General features: G+C 41.0%; 1 protein-coding gene across 1 annotated transcript in view; it reads right to left on the reverse strand.

Moving 5' to 3' along the window:
* The window catches only part of LOC126419253 (lysosome membrane protein 2-like), a 384,735-nt gene that overhangs the window by 79,674 nt on the left and 281,577 nt on the right, over nucleotides 1–23,484 (reverse strand). Inside the window, exon 7 of the mRNA XM_050086410.1 lies at nucleotides 2,633–2,884. Coding sequence (XP_049942367.1) covers nucleotides 2,633–2,884 — 252 coding nt within the window. The remainder of the gene's footprint in view (nucleotides 1–2,632; nucleotides 2,885–23,484) is intronic.

Consider the following 23,484-nt stretch of genomic DNA (forward strand, 5'->3'; position numbering starts at 1 on the left):
ATATGACAGGCACACTCACCTTCAGCTCCAACCTGTGGGACGACACCTCCGACAGCTCTAATGGGTTTAGAAACTCTACACGTTATGTGGAAGTGTCGTCTTAGCGTCGTCTATTGTCACGAATATAGTTAAGAAAATAAGCAGTTTTTATTTGGGGGTAGCGCAAATTTAAAATTTTTGTGCGTGTAGCAACATCATCTGTCCTCATGTGGCAGATTGTAACATAAGCTAACATCTGTTCGGAATCCGACAATGTGGCGGGGATCCGGTGCCTCCAGGCTCGACTTAGCAGCCTTCTCCCGTAGATTTCATCTTTCTCCCTTTCACAACGTTTGGTGGTAGACAATCATCCCCCTCCCCCTCTTCCTCCTCCTCCTGCTGTTTCATTTCACGTATGAGGCAAATCTCCTGTTACGTTACTGCATCTATTGTGTGGTCTTCCTACATTTCTTCTTCCTCTGCGTTTATAATACTGGAAATCTCTAAGTGTTCTTTCAGTTTTCCCCCTTTTTCCATTATTTTTTTCGTTTAGGCTATGTATTCCTAAATTATTCCTCATATTCAAGTCTCTTTCAATTTTCCACTCTTCTTAGAAATCTCATTTCTTGAGCCTGTATTACTTCATTGGGGTCTTCTTCTTGTGCATGCTTCTTCCGGAAGTAAGGATTGGTACTGCTATTGCTGTATGGAACTTCAGCTGTGTTATTTTTCTGGATTATCCTGCAAACGTTTTACTATGGTTCCACATATGGCAGCAAATTAGTTTCTGGTCGAAGTGATGGTGTACCATCCTAGATATTCAAGATGTTTTACTTGTTCCAATGTTATACTATTCGAGACTATTTTGTATCTTTCTCCTTGACTGCTCTGAAATGCCACCACTTTCTTTTCTTCTGCCGGCAATGTAGGGTTGTGATCTGAGGCTATCAGTTGCAAAATATAGACTCCCATCTGAAAGGTATCATTCTCTGTAATCAGAGTTACGTTAACTGCATATAAAATTACATTTAGTCAAGTGTCACACTTTGCAAGAACTCCAATACTGTTCAACGTTTTCTATTTGGTGAGAACTCGTGTGTGTATAGCGGAGTGTTTAACAAATATGTATCTTTGTCGTACTCCTTTATTTGTGTTCATTAGCTTTTTTGATAGACTTCCCTTATCCATAACAATTTCAGTGTTTCTGTATAGACTCTTAACAGCATTTGTGAAGTGAGGTGTGATGGATAACCTCGTTCAGCCATGATATTCCGTAGAATTTCTGTGTTCGCAGATGAAATGCTTTCTCAAAAACCACAAAAGGAAGATGGTTTCCGTTCTGAAATATCGTCTCTTTTCTATAGCTTTCTGCACTGTAGAAACACTAAATAGCTGAGTGTAGTTTTCTAAAAGCTGATTTTCGTTCAGCTATTAGCTTTTCCATGACATTTTTAAGTCCTGCATTCAGGACTTTTGCGTACAGTTTACAGGTTGAATCAAAGAGGGTTGTACCAAGATAGTTGCTGCGTTTATTTTTATAGCCCGTTTTAAAGACACATTACTTTGACTCTCAGCCAGTCTCTTGGTACCTTCGTTTTTCTCCAATATTAATTACGTGAAGAAATCTTAAATTTAGAAATTACCCTCCATAGTTCCATATAAATACCATCTAAACCAGTCGTTTTTTTAGCTTGTGAGTGCTCATCAGCTGTGGGCGCAGCAACGGAAGTAGAGCGAGCAGTCCTAAGACCCAGTATCTGTGGCTGCTTCAGCCACTGGCTTGTGTCAGGATGCTGATCTGTGGACTTAAGGGGAGAAGGTTCCTGAAAGGGAGCCTTGTGCCGGTAGACATTTGAGTAAAATATTGCATCCTAAGCCCTGTGCTGTCAGTGATCCCGTGATGTCTCAGAAAGTGGCCTATCAACCCATCCCTTCTTCTAGTCAGATTGTTCCATAAATTTCTCCTCTCTCCAATTCCATTCAGTTCCTCCTCATTAGTTCTGTGACCTTGCCACAAAATATTCAGAATTCTTCTGTAGCACCACATTTCAAATGCTATTTTCTTCTTGTCTAAACTGTATGATCCATGTTTTACTTTCATACAAGGCTACACTCCATACAAATACTTTCACAAAAGACTTCTAGACAAACCTATACTGGATGTTAACAAATTTCTCTTATTCAGAAACACGTTTCTTGCCTTTGCCAATCTACATTTTGTATCCTTTCTGCATGTATCAACCACTTATTATGTTGCGAAAATAGATAAACTCATTTATTACTTCGAGTTCCTTGTTTCCTAATCCAATTTCCTTAGCATCACCTGATTTAATTAGACTACATTATCCTCGTTTTGCTTAACCCGACGCCCAGTACAACCCGACGCCCAGTACAACCCGACGTCTAGTATAAGTCACCCGAAATATGTGGTATAAAATTAAGGGACGACGTGGGAAAAGCCACATAGAAGTTTTAACAGTGACCTAGTTTGCCAGTGGCGAATGTATTTAAGAGTAAGTCAGAGAAAAGAGATAATCAGCAAATAAAATTAAGGCATGGAATGGCAGCAATAACAGCAGAGGCTTTGAGCTCGATGCTTGCCGAACGTGTGTAATCAAATGAAAGTTGAGCCCCGTTGGGACTAAGAACTCACCTTGACGGTGGTGTTGTAGACGAGCAGCGTGCGGCGGCAAGTTTCCCTCAGGTAGACCCAGAGGGTGCCGCCTGGGCGGACCAACTCTGGCGGGAAGCGGGAGCCGTCGCTGCCCCGGATCTCGTTGCACTCTCCCCAATAGTAGTTCACCTGCGGCTCGCCATTGTAGGCCGCGTAGTAACCCAGCTTTGACAGCCCGTGCTCCCCAACGCCACTGTACACCGTCCACACGTCTTCAGATACGCCTTGTTTCTGTGAACAAATCGGAAGGCAACGTCGCGGGATGAATAGCGTATAACTGCATTACGTCCAACATGGGACATAAGAGGAGGAACTAAGGAATGCCAGCAGAAGTTCTTTGAATACTGGAATCCATTTGTAAATTTCTGCAACCTCTGTTGTTAACGTTCTGAAACACATCCAAACAAGCACGTTTTTTTCATCCACAAGATGCTAGAGGGAAGGAGTGTTACAGCATCAATAGATTAGAAAGATATAGTAAATTGTCATGTATGTTCAAAATATACCCTACAGCTGTTACTATCGTACTGGTTCGATTTAATCCTTTATTATTAATTCAAAAATCCTTGACCTGACCGCATTTAACAACCATTTGGAGCAATTTTAACCAGGAGGAGCCAAGTGCCAACGTAAAAGTTAGTGCTAGAGGATACAAGGTACCATTCTCTAACTGTATCTCTGCCATTCCATTCTCATGAAGCGCATGGGAAAAAATTGAAACTTCAATTATTTCGGGATAACGGTGTTTTATCTTTTTAATTGGGATGACCAATGGGAGACATTCGAAGTGGCACGTCGTAGACAGACGTTCTGAAAAGATTTCTTCGAAATACAAAACTTTTGTTAAGAAACTATCATCCCATTTCCGATCTGACTTCTTTTCGATTTCTTCTGTCAGTCATAACTGGCAAGTACGGCAATAATCTAGAAGACGGCAGACAAGCGTAGGGCACGCACTCCCTTTAGTGCAACTGCTGCACATTGTGTTCTGCAGGTAGAATGTGTTTCCAAATTAACTGCATTCGCCGAGATATTTTGTCGCATAGGAAACCTGATATGGATGCTCTAATTCTCTGTTGTTCAGGATCAGTAAACCAATTAGCAAATATGAGATACCTCGTCTTAATGATTCTGTAATTTGTTTTGATCACCTGTTGGCATTGCTAGAAGACTAGAAGATAAACAACAAGATCGTTCAAACATTCCAAGAGGGCTGCTCAAACCGTTTCTTAAATCATTTATGCAAATAAACGAAGAGTTAACGGTTTCCTAGTGAACTAGACTTCACGATACCGCACTGGGTCAACCTGAAGTTCCACTTCCTTTCAGTAACATATTCAGATGATGATGATGTGTTTAAACGGACTAAGCTACTGTATCATCAGTCCCTCCATTTAATGAGAAACACAATTAAGTAAAAAGCTAAAAAATGGGGGTTGCTGCCCAACTATATAAACAAGTCAAAGAGTTTAAAAAAGAGTGTGACAGTTTTAATACATCAGGAGAAAGAAAATTGATACAGCTAACGCAGCATCATGCACAAGAGGCTCTAAAGGCGCAACGAGGTGGGGGAGGGGGTGGGGGGGCGGAAGAAAGTACCCTGGTGTCGCATGGGGGGTACCCGCCGCTGGGGGAAGCTGTTTGCCGCAACCACCCCTTGCCCTAAACGTGGGGGGAGTATTACTGTTTAGTGTAAAATCCGCTTTCCCTCAGGAAATATAACACTTCGGTAGTGGCCATCTCATCACCCGCAAGCATCTGAAGTAGTGACGTAGACAAGCTGAGAGCGCGGCGCAGATCGGCCAGCAGGGCGAACTCAACAAGAAAGTGCGCTATCGTCAGAGAGTACCGAAACTGCAGTGAGGATCCTCCCAACGCAGACGGAACTCGTCGGTCAGTGTCATGTGGCCAATGCGTAGTCGGCACAACAGAAGGAGATCTTTCTGCAAAGATGTTATAATACTGCAATTGCATTTACGTATCTTGTACAATCAAATACCAAGTTTGGCTTATTACGTATTGTGCCTCTACAGAACAAATCTTTCCTGTCACGGAAAAGCCACGTGTAACACTACCGTCTGCTACTACTATACCATAACCTTTAAGTTGAAGGCAGCTCATGAAATAGAACTATCTTGTTAAAGCAATTATGGTATAACGCAACAGAGCAGTGTTACCCTCTGAGAGGAATTTTGTTATGTTGACCGTGTTGTACCTAACGGAGGTGGCTTATCGGAAGTGGAAGTCAGAATTACGTAAATATTTAAACAGTAACAAACAATATTTTATTTATCTACGCTGTTCAAAGAATAAGGAAAACGGTCGCCAGCCTAATTAGGCAAGAGAATGATTGACATTCTTGTTCAAGAAAATACGTATGAGTGACTTTAACGGACAAACACAACCTATACTTTGCCACACGCGAGTGCAATGAAATCTGTCACCTACATATGTTCACGGTAAGATTAGAGCTGACAGATCAGAACAAACTATTTGCATAAATATAACATAAGAATACACACAATTACTTTCATAGCTTATTCAAACTGAATGGTCTTTATAACATTACTATTAATATTCACTGTAGAATCATAAATTGGACATAGGTTCAGTATTACTTTTCACACATTTTCCTAGCAGACATAAAATTGTAAATGTAGTTCTCTGCAAAATTATGAACTGATCACAGGTTAAGCGCCTCTCAACTAAATACTGTTATATTTAGAATGAAAGTTAATTGGAATTCACTGACAGGTTGCTACTCGGTGTCTTTTGAATAAAGAAATTTTTTCCATAAATAGTGGTCTTCTATTAATTGTTATTTATCATGAGCATAAAGCATGAACTGTGGATCCTATTACACTATCAATACACTTTCAATACCCAAAAGAAACAAGTGCTTAGCAAGCATGAGTATACAACTTTCCACAACTGCAGTTTTCCACTTTTACTACAGTGAGACACAAAATTAACATATTTGTAAGATACTGACTCACCTACGATTTACAACAGGCAGCAATGTGATCATTTACTAAGCAAAACTTTATAAGCCTCAGTTTTAAGAATTTTTAATTTTGAAGTTGGCAACAACATATTAACAAGTAGTTTTAATAGGAAAATTATTTTCATCAAGCATCATTTACTTTAACTCGCTCTCTTGTCACATTCACTTTAACTTTCTTTTTACTACGTTCAAGAGGCATTAATTAGTTAAAACACTGGGCTTTAATGTTCTTACAGTAAGGTCAGTCGGTAATCACTAGTTCAAACGGAGAGGAACCTGAGAGGTATTATGATAAGGGAAAAATCAAGGTAGGTACATAAATTCAGTTATAAATTACATTGTATTTGAGCACACTAACACATCCAATAAGCTGATCGTTCACTGTACATTATTATAGTGTTCCATTACAGTGATTGCGCAATGTGGTGGCAAATGCATGTTGGTAGGTGGATCTGCAGGTAGAATTGCCGGAATCTGTCATTTCTTGGTGGCGATGACAGACATCAATTCCAGAATAGCTCCAGCTCTTTATCCATTCATCCGAGGCATTGGAAAATGGGACAGAAAACCTACTCTCGGCACCAGCACAATATGCAGCCTTTACGTGAGCAATTGATAGTTTGGTAGCTCGTCCCCGACTGAGTCTCAGTTCCACCTTTTCTACTTAGGCCAACCACAATTTACGCGCGCTACACAGTTCCGTTCCCGAGGGGAACGACAACACCTTTTACATACAAAAGAACTAAGAACCCTAAGTTAGGATCAGCAATTACGTAACAACAGCCAAACATATTAAATAAAACAGAACCTTTGCACATATTGACATTTCTATAAAAATATTTTAAAAAATTCCAAATATATACAGTAAGTTTTGTCTCCCTCCAATTGGGACAAAGAATTTAAATGACAGATACACTGCATTGCATAGAATCAAATCATGACATGACATCAAAGTTTTAACAAAGAAAGGAGTATACAATTTTATGTTATCGATTCAAACACATTTACAGAAGCTCAACGATGTAACAATAAATAAAACAAAAGGCAAAATAAATCAGTAGAGCATTAGAGCTATGGTGTTACAATGTATGCCACACCTTTGTTGACCCCTTAATCGCTCTTTTCTTCTGTGTTCTCTTCCGTAGCTTGGCGTTCAGATTATTTTCCGTTACAGCTATGAAAAGTTGGAACTCCGACACTGATGTTTTCTTTCTGAGACCATTCTCCAGCGTTTATTTAGGTGGTTGTTGTTACCTTTCAGGCAATGCCCTGTAACTTGTGAAGTTTAAAAGATAGAATTATTACGATGGTGTATTATTATTGTTATTATTATTGTTGTTGTTCTCGTACCTATCTGTTACACAATATGTTCCATACAACGTCCTATCCACCTTGCAGGATGCCAAGTTCTGTCTTTCCACTTTCATAGCATCACTGACTGTGGTTTGCTTACTTCACGTCTTCTAAAGCTGTCTCAGATCTCATTCCTACTAGCTGCTTCTCCATACAGGCGATGGATTCGATGTGCAGACAAACTGCATGAAACTGAAGTGGCCGCGTGGGAGAAAATCCACGGCTACGAAATGGAAGTATCAAAACATAGGACGTCAATTCATTTTTGTTCATGATGTTTAGCACTAATCAAGAAGTTCAAATTAGAGCCTGATTATATTCGTTCATTAAATCAATTCTGCGGAAGCTAGCTATGTTCAGAGGACAGCAAGAGGGAGTCTAGTAACTCACAGCATTACAGGACGTTCAAAAACTTCACCAACGCACTGTTCAACAGGACTAACGATTTTCGGTAACCCATTACACTATACTGTACCGCCCAAACAGAGTGTTGCGTTTGTTCGCACCTGATACAAAACTTCTAGCGAGTTGTTACACAAACATTTTCCTAGGCACTTAATTGTTGCAATCGATTATCGGCATCGTATTCCACTTGACCGTCCTGACACGTGTTGCCTCGCCCGTATCCGGTAGAAGACTCGTCGTCAGTTAAAGTAACAGTTTGGCGGCTGCTTTTTCAGTGTGCGCTTCTGTTTGATCCTTCGTCTTGCACCAGTAACGTCTAAGTTAAAATGTTGTACTCTTACGTTAGTTAATAACTTCATTAACCATATCAGTGTAGCTAGTGTTGGTGTGGCAGGAGCAGCACTGCAGTGTACAGATAATAAAGAATAACTAACAGCACTTTACTGCTTCGCGCCACACAAATTACGTGTTCCTGGTTATCTATACGTTACTCTAGCATGATAAAGTCACCGCCAGCAAGCGCTTTCCCACGTTCTGAAAGTATCTGCCGCACAATCAATGAACGATACTCACTCCCTACCTAGTTGTTCTCCGACTAATAGTAAGTGGAAGTAAAATAAAGTAATGTGGGCGAAAAATGTAGTAGCACAGCCACAGACTCTGAGAACGGTTTAGAAGGTCCATCCAGTCCACTCCAACCGGCATATACCAGTGTAGCCGCCGTCGTGTGTTGCAGTCTCGTATTCAGCTGATCCTGTATTCGGCTTTGTGTCAGTAGTTCGCACAGGGAATCCTGTCACCGACGCTACAGGTGAAGAGTTGCTGCTTCGTTTCGAAAGCGAGATCAGTATTATTTTATCAATTTTTCCGATCCGAAGAGACACGCATCGTCGGAATAGACATGATACACTTCTTTTCCCCAGTTTTTGATTCAAAGATATATGGAATTTTTACATTAAGATGAATAATGAGCAGGGATAATGAAACTAAGACCAACGTGTCGTCACCACTTTCGTAATAATCGCTATGCAATCATCAACCTACTTTATTGTAACTATGTTACTTTTGCGTCAGACTAGCAGAACTTTGAGAAAGGCAAATAGTATAACCGTTTTTTACGTCTGATGAACTGCGGAGTAAAAATAAATTAGATATGGGATTCCTGTGCTGTTTTTGCGGCATTCGATTGCTGCGATGTTCGTAAAAGTGCTGTACTTTCCGTTCTCCGTGGAGTGTGGCGTGAACATCAATTATCGCTTGCCTCAGCTATGTTAGTTTCCGCTACAGTATCGTGAACAACAGGGCGGGCTGCTTACCATTCTCTTTGAATGATGTTGAGAAATTCAAAACTTGACTCAATTATCCCACTGATTTTGAAATGTGAGTTTAAACTGCAATTTGATTTCTTACTTGAATTCTAGGTACTGACTTTTCACTGTCCGAATCTTTGCTCTATTTATTACCACTTCGTAATGTGCGTCTCTAAGTTTGTCATTGTGCTCATTTTAATATATTTTGATTTGAAATTTGGATATTTTGATTTAGTTTAGGAATTGCTAATAATTTGTGAATTCTCATAAAGAGAGAATGGCGCACCATTTAATTTCTTGATGATGGCAGATGCTCCCCCACCCCGGCACAGACGAGGCAACGACTGATGTCACACTTCGATATCAAATTAAGTGACTAATTAAATAAATTTATTAATTATACCCTCACCCCTCCCCCAATTTTAAATATGGCGGTAATTAAAAATCGGCAGGAAAATCAAATTTTTGTGGTAAATTCGAATGCTAATTACATTGCATAGGACATAATAACGATAATAATAATAATAATAATAATAATAATAATAATAATAATAATAATAATAATAATAATAAATTTTCTATAAAAATTCAATTTGCATATCGCCGTTGTAGAAAGACCACCACCACCACCACCACCACCACCACCACCACCACCACCACCACCACTGCAGAAGGATTCTGCTGCCGCCATCATATATTTCGCGTAAGAACCGCGAAGATAAGATACCAGAAATTAGTGGTCATACGGAGGCATAGCCTATAGATTTCTTTTCCCTATTGCTCTTTTTTTGTGAGTGGAATAGCAAAGAAAATTACGATTACTAGTACAGGGTACCCTCCGCCACGCATTGTAGATGGCTTGCGAGGTACGCATATAGATTTACATGTTAATTTAGTCTACCTACTCTTTCAAATTCTAGAGGTGGCAAGGGTAAAATACAGGGAGCGAAAGGCTATTTACAATTTGTACAGATGGCTGTTGTAAGAGTCGAGGGTCATGAAAGGGAAACAGTGTTTGGGAAGGGAGTGAGACAGGGTTGTAGCCTCTCCCCGATGTTATTCAATCTGTATATTGAGCAAGCAGTGAAGGAAACAAAAGATAATTTCGGAGTAGGTATTAAAATCCATGGAGAAGGAATAAAAACTTCGAGCTTCGCCGATGACATTGTAATTCTGTCAGAGACAGCAAAGGACTTTGAAGAGCAGTTGAACGGAATGGACAGTGTCTTGAAAGGAGGATATAAGATGAACAACAACAAAAGCAAAACGAGGATAATGGAATGTAGTCGAATTAAATCGGGCGATGCTGAGGGAATTAGATTAGGAAATGAAAGAAAGTAGTAAAGGAGTTTTGCTATTTGGGGAGCAAAATAACTAATGATGGTCGAAGTAGAGAGGATATGAAATGTAGACTGGCAATGGCAAGGAAAGCGTTTCTGAAGAAGAGAAATCTGCTAACATCGAGTATAGATTTAAGTGTCAGGAAGTCGTTTCTGAAAGTATTTGTATGGAGTGTAGCCATGTATGGAAGTGAAACATGGACGATAAATAGTTTGGACAAGAAGAGAATACAAGCTTTCGAAATGTGGTGCTACAGAAGAAGGCTGGAGATTAGATGGGTAGATCACGTAACTTATGAGGTGTTGAAACGAATTGGAGAGAAGAGAAATTTGTGGCCCAACTTGACAAGAAGAAGGGACCGGTTGGTAGGATATGATCTGAGGCATCAAGGGATCACAAATTTAGCATTGGAGGGCAGCGTGGAGGGTGAAAATCGTGAAGGGAGACCAAGAGATGAATACACTAAGCAGATTCAGAAGGATGTAGGTTGCAGTAAGTACTGGGAGATGAAGCTTGCACAGGATAGGGTAGCATGGAGAGCTGCATCAAACCAGTCTCAGGACTGAAGACCACAACAACTACTGAGATATCAGTCCAGTTATAGGCACACAAAGCTCACGGAAGAATTTGCTTCTTACTAATCGAGAAAACAAAAGACGAAACCTCTGCTGTTTATTGTCTCTCAGTAAAAACGTTCGTCTTAGCCTCTAATTTTCTCATTGCAGTAATTTTCCAAGACGTATATGACAGGCAGTAATATGTTTGCCCAAAACACTTGGAGGGAGTGGTATAGAGCTCACCTATTAACTCCCTTTTGTCAGAGTGTCACCCACCATACTCCCACGAATCTTCCAGTCTTTGATATACTGTATAGCATTAGAATGCACCTGATTCCGACTCCCCCCACCAAGTCACAGACTCCTGTTGATTCTCTCGCGTGATGTCGTATATGTACATGATAGTACAGACCTACCTTTTACAGTTATTTAGAAGCGAACAGTTGCTACACGCTTATCTGACTATTTTACATAGAGAGCCAATTAACCAAGAAGTACAAACCAGACCAAATCAATGTCTGTATTTCCTCCAGCAACAGCTGTCATCTTAGTGCCTCTTGCACTTGGATCTGAATTTTAGTGAGAGAGAGAGAGAGAGAGAGAGAGAGAGAGAGAGAGAGAGAGAGAGAGAGTGAGTGAGTGTGTGTGTGTGTGTGTGTGTGTGTGTGTGTGTGTGTGTGAATATGACATTCCGACATTGCGGCCACTCGTCTCCCACACAGTCACTTCTTAGTGTGTCTGTCACAGTCACCTGTTTTAGCTCATCGTCAGTGCTGAGGGTGCGGCGTCTTAGCCTGTCGCTATAGAGGAACTAGAAATAAAGTGTCAGGCTGGTCGGCTCCTCAGGTACGCGATACACTCGAAAGATGGCGCTGGCCTAAACTGGAGGAGACTTGCCAACACTGGGACAGCGGATTGCTGTTACCCATCCTTATGTCCCTCCAAGCAGCTATTCGCTTGTAGATTAGCAGGAGGCTACTGTCTTGCAGTTCAGTGACAGTTTGCTGTCCCATTATTATTAACCATCCTTCCTACACAGGGAGGCTGGAGCAACTCTAGTGCTGGACTAATAGCGTAAATATACTCACTACATCCAGCAGTTTTGGACGAGACTGGCCAGAGATGCTCTCTATCGCTCGATCAATGGCAGCTACCCCTCCCCAACAACCATGCTTCACAGCCAGAGGAAACAAAAAATGAATTTCAGTTGATTTTTGAATTCCCCACCAGCTGGAGGGGGAGGGGGGGGGGCGGGAAGTTAGCTTTGCCAGTATTCCAAAGAAAACGAAATGAAGTGCGTACTCTACATCCTTCCATACCAACGATACATCATCATCATTATTATTGTCCTCTCCAATACAATGTAATTAGAATTTAAATTTACCTTTAAAAGGTCATCTTCCGGCTGATTTTTTTGTATTCTGCCTATTTTCCAGGTTGAGGAGGGGGTCAATATAATTAATTAATTTAATTAATTAATTAATTAATTAATCAATTAATTTGATATCAGAAGTGTGACGTAATCAGCGTGCAGTTGCCACATCTGCACCAGGGGGTGAGGGGATGGTTCCCCACCTTGAATAAATTAAAAAGCTGATCTGTTCTCTTTTTACCCCACAACTAGCGCATCCACAAACCTCTGTCACTCCCACTCGTCAGCAGCCTATACTGTTGTTGAACAGACCATTCCAAAACAAAATTTTCTACTGCACAAGCTGTGTAATGTAGTACAGGAAGTGAGCAACCATCAGAACGAGTGCGACCTTGCAGGATACGTCTCGAAACAATATGACACCGAATGACAGATGAGAAATGAAAACTATATTCTTCCTCAATTCAAAGCAATCAAACATGTCACAATGGTGTCACTGAGTCTTTGCCCACATTACGCCGAAATTAAAGGAACCTGTGTGGTAACCCCTCTCCAATTAATCATATTTGTAATGATTTAATATTCATTTTGCATACCTAGATTATGAAATCAAACACTAGCTGTTACAAGTTTTACAATGTGTATTTAGTAATTTGCTACTGTTTTACATGATATTTTCGTTATTAATGTTTGGAAATAACTGATCTCTTCCTTAAGAAATGATTTTCTTATCAATTTATTAATGCGGTATTCAGCCATGAAAATGCGAGATATACAGAATCTCTGGTAATTTTTCTTGCCTTGGTGCGCAACGAGTAAAGACACTACCATTTAGCGGCAGTCAGTAGCTTCTAGACAGTGACACAGGACGCTCGGCGGGCTGCTGTGTACGAAAAGTGATTTATTTGGTGCCGAAAAACGTTGTCCAATGTGAAATTTAATCGTTGGTATGGTACATTAACAGTACCAAGTGGTCTTCAGGTACCTGCCGCGGATGTAAGATACTTCGAGAAAGATGTATGCCTTTATTGCTTTCAAGCTATGTGCAACGAAAGCAACAAGGCGAGCAGCATCTTCAGGTTTAAAGTGAGACGTGAAGTTATTGTGAATTATTAACTCCACACTACTGACACGTCGATGCTTCAAGAGACTTGCATTAGGGACAGTATTTTGATTAATTTTAGGACGATGCAGTGTAATTTTTTTGAATAACTTTAGTTAAGCTCATGTGGAAGTTCTGATTTCCCGTCTCCCATATCATATTCTCGAAAGACAGATTATTAAGCGAAGAGTATTTACAATCATTATAATTGTTTCTGCAGTGACGCTTATGAACAGTTCCCAGAAAAGTTGTTAATTAACTGCTAGAAGAAGAGGTATTTTAATCTTGGAATGGCCGCTTTCGCTTAGTTCTTTGTTAATTTGACTTCCAGTATTTTGCAAGCTTAACATAAATTAACAAGATTAACAAGTGATCATTTCCAGGAGCGGCTCGTGGTTTAAATTCTGGGGAAGTCTGCGACATTTATCGATCGAAACTAACTTAGACCGGACTACTCTACGTATCAACCGGTCACCACACCGAAGATTTCAGCAGGGGTTGGGGGCAGTATCACTATCTAGTCGAACGTTTACATACTGTATCTTCATTCTCTATGTAACCTCAAAAGCTAACATAACAGTTTACCGCGACAAATCGTACTAAAAACGCGTTTTGAAGAGATCTCAAATCCGGGGTTTGTTAGCTTCGGTGCATGCTTAATATTTTTGGTGTTTCCATTTTTAAACTTCAGACTTCAATGTTTTGTATGCTGAAAGCGCGGTATTTCGCGTGACGAAATGTGATGTTTCCACAACGTCCTGTGCTGTGATTGGCTGACTTCAGCAACCCGAGCAACCGCCATGGTAACTTACCCATGGTACTTTTATGTATACAAAAGTATGCCAAGTTTCTTCATTTTTCTTTCTAACAAGATGTTCCAAAATTTTACCTGATAATTTGCACACTGAATTCATATTGAGCTGTTTTCGAACTCTTAGTATGCTGCTGCTGCTGCTATTAGCAAGAAAGCAAAACTAACTGAACTCATGCATAATACAGTCCCAAAAAGGAACTTGCTAATAACCCACGATACCCGCAGTCAGCTAGCAAAGACATTAAAGTAACAGGACATGCTTCGACCAGGGCTGTATTTCGTGAGCTCCTTTCTCTAATCATCCGTGAAACTCTCGGTAGGTGGTGATACTTATGTTACCGTACTACAGTGCCGTCTGGCGAGCCATTTGAAAACTAATTCCAACGGTAGCTAAAATAACAAATGGCAGGAACAAAAAAAACTGGCTAAAACACTACGAAAGCGATATACTAAACATCGATTAATGTCGCATAAAATCGTAACGGAGATTTATATATAAAAGAGAGAGAGAGAGAGAGAGAGAGAGAGAGAGAGAGAGAGAGAGAAGGGGGGGGGGGGGGGTAGGTCTTCGATAGTGAAATTTCACCAACTTTGTTCATTCCCTTTTGATGTAAGCACTGGAACCTGAAAATTGTGTGCATGTTTGTAGAACACCCTTTGGCTGAAACCCCAGTGTCTTCCGGACGCCAGTAACAGCACTGCGTAGCAGATGTTTCGGGTCGTGGTTTAATCGGGGTACAACTAAGCAGCATTTGTAGGTGCAGCTTTAGCTACTACCTGTTCGAAAAACATCGCGCGATATCATATCAGCTGTTTCAGAAACATTGACGGCATTGTTTTAATCTGTGTGGTAAATACGCGAAATGCTTTCTGATAACTAATACTTAGTGAGTAATTTATTCTAAAACGTTTGTGGGCGGCTCCGCCTCAGAGCCTTTAATAACGAGCCACGGCTGATCATTTCTCTTTGCATAACTTCGTAAATGTGGTTGGAAAAGAAACGAAACGAAGTTGTGCTTGTTTACTTCATTTTCTCACTAAATTTAGGTTGTGTTATTTCGAGAAACGTTGCATTTATGATCAGTGTAAATATAAAAACAGTTTTCAAAATTTATCCCTTCAGGAACAGCGACCCATTTCTTTAGTTAATACTATTGATTTTCAGAACGAAAATGCATTAGGCAAGGTTGTACTGGTTTCTGTCCCGTTGGAAATGCTGAAATGGTTGATAGTGGATAACATAAAGTTATCTTTTTCTTAATAAGGCCCACTAGACGCTTCAGATAAACATAATAATCTTTATAACTGTATTGTATTAAACCGGGGACCTAGAAATGACGGAGAGGCTTCGTCCCGCCGTAGCCCTCAGTGGTTCACAGCCCCACAACTGGCCACAACCGTCCATCCGCCCCACACGGAACCTAGGGTTATTGTATGATTCGGCCCCCAGTATTATATGTTAGTATATATAGGTATTGTAGATGAGACGGTGGAAGACAATACTGTAGTAAATGAATGGGATGAAATAACTGATGAAGTGAGGCTTTTGGACTTGCTTCACAGAAGGGCGCGAACCTTTGAGTTTTCGAGGTCATAGGAACACAAGAACATGGAACTATAATTTAATGAGTATTAACTTTGATAGATTGTACATCTGCTTCAATACAGATACTCCGCAATCCACCGCCCGGTGCATGGCGGAGGGTAACCCATACCACTACTAGTAATTTCCTTTACTGTTCCACTTGCAAATACAGCAAGGGAAAAACGACTTTTATCTCATCTTCATGGTTCTTACCTGCATTGAATGTCTGAGGCATTAGAATCTTTCTGCATTCAACTTCAAATGCCGGTTCTCTGAATTTTATCGATAGTGTTCCTCGAAAAAGAGTGTCTCCTTCAATCCAGCGATTCCCATTTGAGTTCCCCAAAAATGTCCCTAACACATTTGTGTTATTCGAACTTATCACCAACAAATCTAACAGCCCACCTCCGAATTGCTTCGATATCTTCGTTTAATACGACGTGATATGGATCTCAAATGGTCTAGCAGTATTCAAGAATAGGTCGCACAAGCGTCCTATGTGGGGTCTCCTTTACAGGTGAACCACATTTTCCTAGAATTCTTCCAATAAACCGCATTCGCCTTCCCTACCATGATACACATGCTCGTTCAATTTCATTTTGCTTCGCAGTGTTATGCCCAGATATTTAAACGACGCGACTGTGTTAAGCAGTAAACTAATAATGCTGTTTCTTAACATAACAGGTTTTCTTTTCTTACTCATCAGTATACATTTACATTTTCCCACTTTTAGAGCTAGTTGTCATTCATCACACCAGCTAGAAATTTGGTCTGTCACCTTGTATCTTCCTAGAAGCACTCAACTTCAACAGCTTACCATACGCAAAAGCATCATCACTAAACAACCGCAGATTGCTGCCCACCTTGTCCATGAAATTATTTATCCATGTAAGATGAACACCGGTACTATCACACTTCCCTGGGGCACTCCTGAAGATACAGTTGTCTCTGATGAACACTCGCCGTCGAGGATAACAGACTGAATTATATTACATAAGGTGTCTTCAGATCACATATCTGCGAGCCTCCATCCTCGTACTTTCTTGAACAGACTGTGTCAAACGCTTTCCGGAAATCTAGGAATACGGTATCTGCTTGTTGCCCTTCACCCATAGTTCGCAATATATCACGGCAAGCGGAGTTTCGCACGATCAACGCTTTTTAAAGCCGTCGGTCTCAAGAAAATTTTTTTATATTCGAACTGTTAATGTGTTCGAAGGTTCTGAAGCAAACCTATATTAGGGATATTGGTCTGTAATTTTATGGGTTTGTTCGTTGGCCTTCTTATATAAAGGAGTCACCTGCTTGGGGCTTTGTGCTCGGCGAAAGATTTCCGATAAATACAAGCTAGGCACCCACGGATCTAGTATTAACTGCTAACTGAGAAGTAACAACGACATCCCTTCTTCAACAAAAAATGCCTAATATGGGCGTTTTTGAACCACTAGGGAACAACTGAGCAAAAGATTGGACAACCAATTAAAGGATAAGGATTCTCATAAACTTTAAATTCGTAGGGAAGCTAGAAAATCTGTTAGGAAAATTCTAAGTCTCAATCTACACTTATGCTCGTAAATTAAGGATAAGTTTAGAATGTGATGCCACACAACGTGGCACTACACAAAACTGGCGATAATAGCTTAGGCACATAGGGAACACACACGACGCAGATCTGTAAGTCCACGGTATTGGTGGTAAGTGAGGAAACTGTCCCGAAACATGTGCTACAAAACGCCACTGTTTAATGCGCATGTACTCCGACATCAATATGGGATATGATTAGAGGTCTGCGCGGATGCGGATATCCGCGGATATATCCGCGGTATTTGTTACTTGGCGGATAAAATCGCGACCGGCGCGGATATCCGCGGGTCATCTGCGGATAATGAGCAAGGCATCTGCCCAGTACGTATGTTACAATGTTAGCTGAAAACTTCAGGTCTGTTGACATTCTTGGAATCTTGCAGGGCCCGGGTACAGCGGATATCTGTTGTCCTCAGACCCTGGCTACGACCGACGTAGCTGTACCGAAGAGACCTGCGCCTGATACGTTTCCGCGACTGTGTCTTGTGTGGCCTGTGAAGTGCTCTCTGGGCGGCAAACTTGCCCACTTTCTACCAGACAGGTGCCCGTTGCAATTTACCGCTGCCTTCAGTTAGCGCTTTGTGGTGACCGAGTGACAACGTGCATCGTAACAAATATCAGTGAGTTCTTTCTTCAAATGAACACCATATCGATGGATACAATTTCGTGTAAGGTGAAAAAAGGTGATTTTAAATTAGTGAAGGAAAACAAATTGAAATCGCCAATTAGGAAAGAATTCGGATACGTATTTGATGTCAATGAAAAGATAAAAGATATAGTGGCTTGTATTGCATGTAAAAAAAGTATATTCCTACACTGGACACAAAAGTGGAACTTCAAATTTGCTAAAACATTCGTGTGAGGCTGGACAAAGTATCATAATTACTTATTTAAATACCAAGAGAGACTTGAAAGTTCCTGAAGTTCCGCCAAATTTGAAGACAGCCGGAGACGGCACAGTTTCTTATTGATGTGGGGGGCCAAGTACGGTGCAGTGAGTGCTAAGGAACTGCTACCTCATCCAACTCCCATATCCAGAAATTTGAAGGAAACGGCCGATCGTCTGCGTGAAACTGTCTCGACAGAAGTGAAGAATATATTCAGAGATATAGGTGGAGCACTAACTGTCGATTTATGGACTGATTCGTACCGTAAAATAAACTATACGGGAGTGACTACACAGAAGAAGTTAAACTTGAGGATCAGGTGTTGTGCACCAGAAATTTTGAGAGTGAGATTAAAAAAAACAGGAGAAAACTTGAAACTTGACTTAAGACACTACGGTCGTTCGATTTATTCAGTGCTGTGAATAACAGTGTTCGTTACGGATAGATGTCCAAATATTGTGGCAACACTTCGCCAATACAAGAGGCTCTCGTGCTCAGCACACATTCTTAATACTGTGCTGGAGCGCACGATTCGAGGAGACACGAATGATGAGAAGAGAGACGTGCAGCGACTAAAATTCCTGTCGAGCTATCACAACTTTCTTTAAAAGATCTGATCTTCAGAATCGCCTTCAGAAGTCACTGAAAGGAGATATAGACACACGATGGAACAGTATATTGGATATGTTTGAGTCTATTAATTCACAATGGTTTGAAGTTCTGTCAATTTTGTCAGAGAAAAATCAAGATAGTTTGATTGATTCCATAGACAAGAAGATGTTGGAAGATATAATAACCTTTCTGACACCATTTAAAATAGCTTCTTGTGATCTCTAAGCCTACAAAACCCCTACGCTTTGTGTGTGTTGTGGAAGTTAAAACTTCTCTCCTTACTTGAAAAAAATGATGGCGACAGCCCATTTCTGATAGATTTAAAGAGTACATCCAAATCTATTTTAATCAGCAAATTGGACATAACAGTAACCCATAAACTAACAACGTTTGTGAATCCAAAATATAAAAACCTAAAATTTCTTAGCAGTGCCGAAAAAGATGAAGTTGTAAAGGAAGCGAAAAATTATTTTGCGAGAAATTGTCCACAGTTAAAAGATAAGGAGGAAACAACATCTGGAATTCCTGCAAAAAAGCAGAAGTCTGACGTACTTTTTAATGAATTTGAAGATTCCTCAGAAGATGAATCGACAAGAGATCTTGACATTGCGTCAGATGAAATTCTCAGATATAAGAAAGATAAAGTCCAATTTTCGAAAGGCATCGACCTGTTAGCTTGGTGGCATGGACGTGAAAACGTCTGTCGCGTCTTTCCTAACTAGCATACTTCGTGCACTGCATTCCAGCGTCCAGCGCGCAGTCTGAGTGAAGCTTCTCTACAGCGGGACAAATAATGCAGGACCGACGCACGTCTTTGAAGCCACAGACAATTGATGACATGTTCCAGCATAGTAATCTTCCAAAGTAAAAAGGTACTTTTACAGCTTTTCTTACTTCACTGAATTTTTTGGGCTTATCTGAATTAGTTACAATTTTTTTCATCTGATTCTTTCTTTTACAGAATTTGAATCAGAAGCAAGCAGAAGATGAAAATTATTGTAATAATTCTGGTAAATAATTTCCTCGACATATTTTTAGTATTTTTACTATTCCCAACAAGAACATTTAAGTAGCATTAGGTAAAAGAAGGAAATATTTATCAAGCAATTTGTTTTGTTGTAATTTTCATATTAAAAAGCTCAATTTTAAGTTTTTCCTCTACGCAACAAGAACATTCAACAGCTAACACGTCAATATTATTAAACTAGGTAATGATGATCTCATAAGTGCCTACCTAAATTTTAGCGTGCACTACAGTAACATTTGCAGCGGCCGAGCATTGTCCTCTTTGTGAATAGTGAAAAAGCCCGGCCGGAGCGGTGGCACGGCGGGCCTTGTAATTAGTTACAAGTGGGATTTCAAACTACGGCTCACGACCACCAACAAGCTGTGACTGCGATAGCCCGTAAAAGATTATTCTGATCACATTGAAAACTTACAAAATATTCAAATCATCCAAAATAATGATGTGTCTTAATTTACCAGTCAATTAGTAAAGATAAGGGCTGAAATTTGTAACAAAATTGAACATTTTAACTGTAACTCGGTATTGCTTAACAGGGAACAGTGCCTAACATTTGAAGTTATGGGACAGTGGTTTTTATATAGACATCTTGAAATCGTTTGCAGTTCCATTAAACTCTGAAAAATTAGTTTTTAACATTGAAAGTATTAACTGCGAAATCGACTGCAAATTTTGTCTTAGTAATTTAGGCCAATGTTGAGGATATTTTAAAGAGTGAAAAACTTTGTTTAGTTGAGAATGAAACAGACATTTCATTTATCGCTAGGTCTTAATTCGATAAATCAGCCAAAAGGTGAGGTTCGAGATTTCAATCGTATTTTTAGCTAAAGCTAAATGGACTCCTAATTTCTATAACCACTGATTTTGTTGTCACTCTTCGGAAGACGAGGTATTTCTTCCAGACAACGTCAATTATTGCTGGCAGTTTAACTTCTCCACAGGTGCGCCAGCGTTTTGCAGTGTAGGCCTAATACTGTAAATATTTTCACCTGGAAATGACGAGGACTGAACGCGTAAGCTATAATATAATCATGAGCTGACATGACTGGCTTCAAAATTTGACACATCCAAGCAGTGAGTACAAAAAAACTGTCGGTAAATGATGCAATGTGCTAGTAACAGTTTAAAACCATCGTCATTTTCAGCTGCCTTGGCACAAGAGCAGCGAAATAGAATAGTTTCTATACACGTATTTTCATCATTTAATACTATTACATTGAATTTAATTTTTTTAAATAGCGTTTCCAATCTCACGAGATTGGAGCCGCTACTGTGTGTGCTCCGGAGCGCCAATGCTTTCCTGTTTGGAATGGTCTGCTTTAGAGTAGGTAGAGAGCATTTCCTGTGATTTAAGAAGTCAAAAGTACTTAAGTTGTCGCGGAAATGGCATCCTAACAATAACTATGTCATTACATACCATAATTCTAAGTACTACTGTCTATTACTATTAATTACTCATTCAAAACTTAAATATATGCGGATGCGAATAAGGAACTTGCGGACGCGGAATAATTGATGCGGTTGCGGATTAGGACCCTGCGGATGCGGATTGCACTTTTCTCATCCGCGCAGACCTCTAGATATCATCATCACGCACACGTACATAGGCCTCACAACGGGTCGGCATACTCTGGGTCAGTTTGTCGAGCAGCTGCTGGAGTTAGCCTCTCATTCTTCCACTAGTGCCTGTCGGAGTTCCTGAAGTGTCCTGTGAAGACATGCAGCGATACGTCAACCGAGAGGATCCCAGATGTACTCGGTGGGGCTTAGGTCTGGAAAACAGACAGGCCACTCCATTCGCCTGATATCTTCTGTTTCAAGGTACTCCTCCACAATGGCAGCTCGGTGGGGGGCGTGCATTATCATCCATCAGGAGAAAGGTGGGACCCACTGCACCCTTGAAAAGGCTGACATACTGGTGCAAAATGACGTCCCGAAACACCTGACCTGTTACAGTTCCTCTGTCAAAGACATACAAGGGTGTACGTGTACCAATCATTATCCTACGCCCCACCAACAAACCACAACCTCTATACAGTTCCCTTTCAAGGACATGAAAGGCTTGGTATCTAGTTCCTGGTTCACGCCAGATGAAAACCCGGCGAGAATCACTGTTCAGTCTATACCTGGACTCGTCCGTGAACATAACCTGGGACTACTGTTCCAATGAGTATGTACTGTGTTCTTTACACCAGGCTTTACGGGCTCTCCTGTGACCAGGGGTCAGTGGACTGCACCTTGCATGTCTCCAGGCGAATAAACCATGTCTGTCCAGTCGTCTGTAGTATGTGTGTGTCCGGAGACAACTGTTCCAGTGGCTGCGGTAAGGTCCCGAGCAAGGCTACCTGCAGTACTCCGTGGCCGTCTGCGGGCACAGATGGTGAGATATCGGTCTTCTTGTGGTGTTGTACACTAAGGACGTCCCATACTGTAGTGCCTGGACACGTTTCCTGTCTGCTGGAATCGTTGTCATAATCTTGATCACACTTTGTGGCACACGGAGGGCCCGTGCCACGACCTGCTGTGTTTGACCAGCCTCCAGTCGCCCTAGTACTCAACCCCTCAAAGTCATCAATGTGTGTTCTGAGCCATTTTCAACACACAGTCACCGTTAACACGTCTGGAAACGTCTGCACCCTTACTCGCTGCACCGTACTCCGACACCTCTGCGTATGTGGACTGCTGCCAGCGCCACCGTCCGACGACCGCAGGTCAAATGCACCGCATGGTCATACCCAGGGGTGATTTAAACCCGCAAACGGCCCACCAGAGCGTTGTTTCACCATGTATCGGCATTATCCTTAATTTATGAGCTTGAGTGTAGATATAGCGGGTGTCAGCGAAGTGAAAGGGAACGGAATGATGACAAGGATTTCGGATCAGACAAGTGTAGGACAATATGAGCAACAGCAAAAAATTGTATAATGGAAGTAGGATTCGTTATGAATAGGAAGGTAGGGGACACAGCAGATTGTGCTTGGCTGGACTGGCATCCTTCTACCCACAGCTGCCAGTCTCACACACAAATCCCAGTTGAATTCCCCAAGTTAACTGCCAACCAACCCGGGTTCGTGTTAATGAAACGTTACACAATTGAAGTTTCTGTTTAGGTGTTTTCTCTCTTGACCTTGATGTTAGTTAATCTCTTTGTGATACTGTAGGTCCTTGTTATTAATTTTTCCGACACACATTCTTATTCCCTACGATGTCTTATTTTGTTTGAAGTAATTAAATAATTTTATGTCCAGCTAGCCAACTCAGGGGTGATCGCTGCAGGGGCCACGGTTTAATGTCTGGTGATCTTGCGCTATTGATAAATGTGGCACCTCTTGGGTATGAAGGTTACGACTTTTTAGTCGTGTGGCAGACGGAGAACTGCTGCCACTATAGGGTAGAATGCAAGCTGTGGCAAAATATAGAAGACACTTCAGGCATCAGTATGACAACGTACTAATATATTCCTAACATTTGGAAGAGACCCGCCTGGTGGACTGATACATTACCTGACTAGTCATGGCCCGTATTTTACATATCTTTACAAAATCAAAAGAATACGTAGTTCCGCCTGCGGCTGTGTGGGCACTCCAGAGCACATATTATGTGACTGCATTCTTCATGAAGGCACGGTGGGCAATGGCAGTCAGCTATTAAGGATGTTGGACCCTGAAGCATCGCTAAAGAGAGAGTCAACGTGGTGCATCTTGGATGATACAGCAGCTGCAGCATCCAGGAAGACGAAGGCATTCAACCATCCACGTCAGCAAACTCCGTCCCGGGATAGACAACATACTTTACAGGTGGAGAGAAGGCAGCTGTGGTCGGCGACCACTGAATAAAACTATTTTTGACGAATTTGCATTGTACTGGTGCAACTGATCATG

This window comes from Schistocerca serialis, chromosome 9, assembly GCF_023864345.2.
Source record: "Schistocerca serialis cubense isolate TAMUIC-IGC-003099 chromosome 9, iqSchSeri2.2, whole genome shotgun sequence".
NCBI classification, from domain to species: Eukaryota; Metazoa; Arthropoda; class Insecta; order Orthoptera; family Acrididae; genus Schistocerca; species Schistocerca serialis.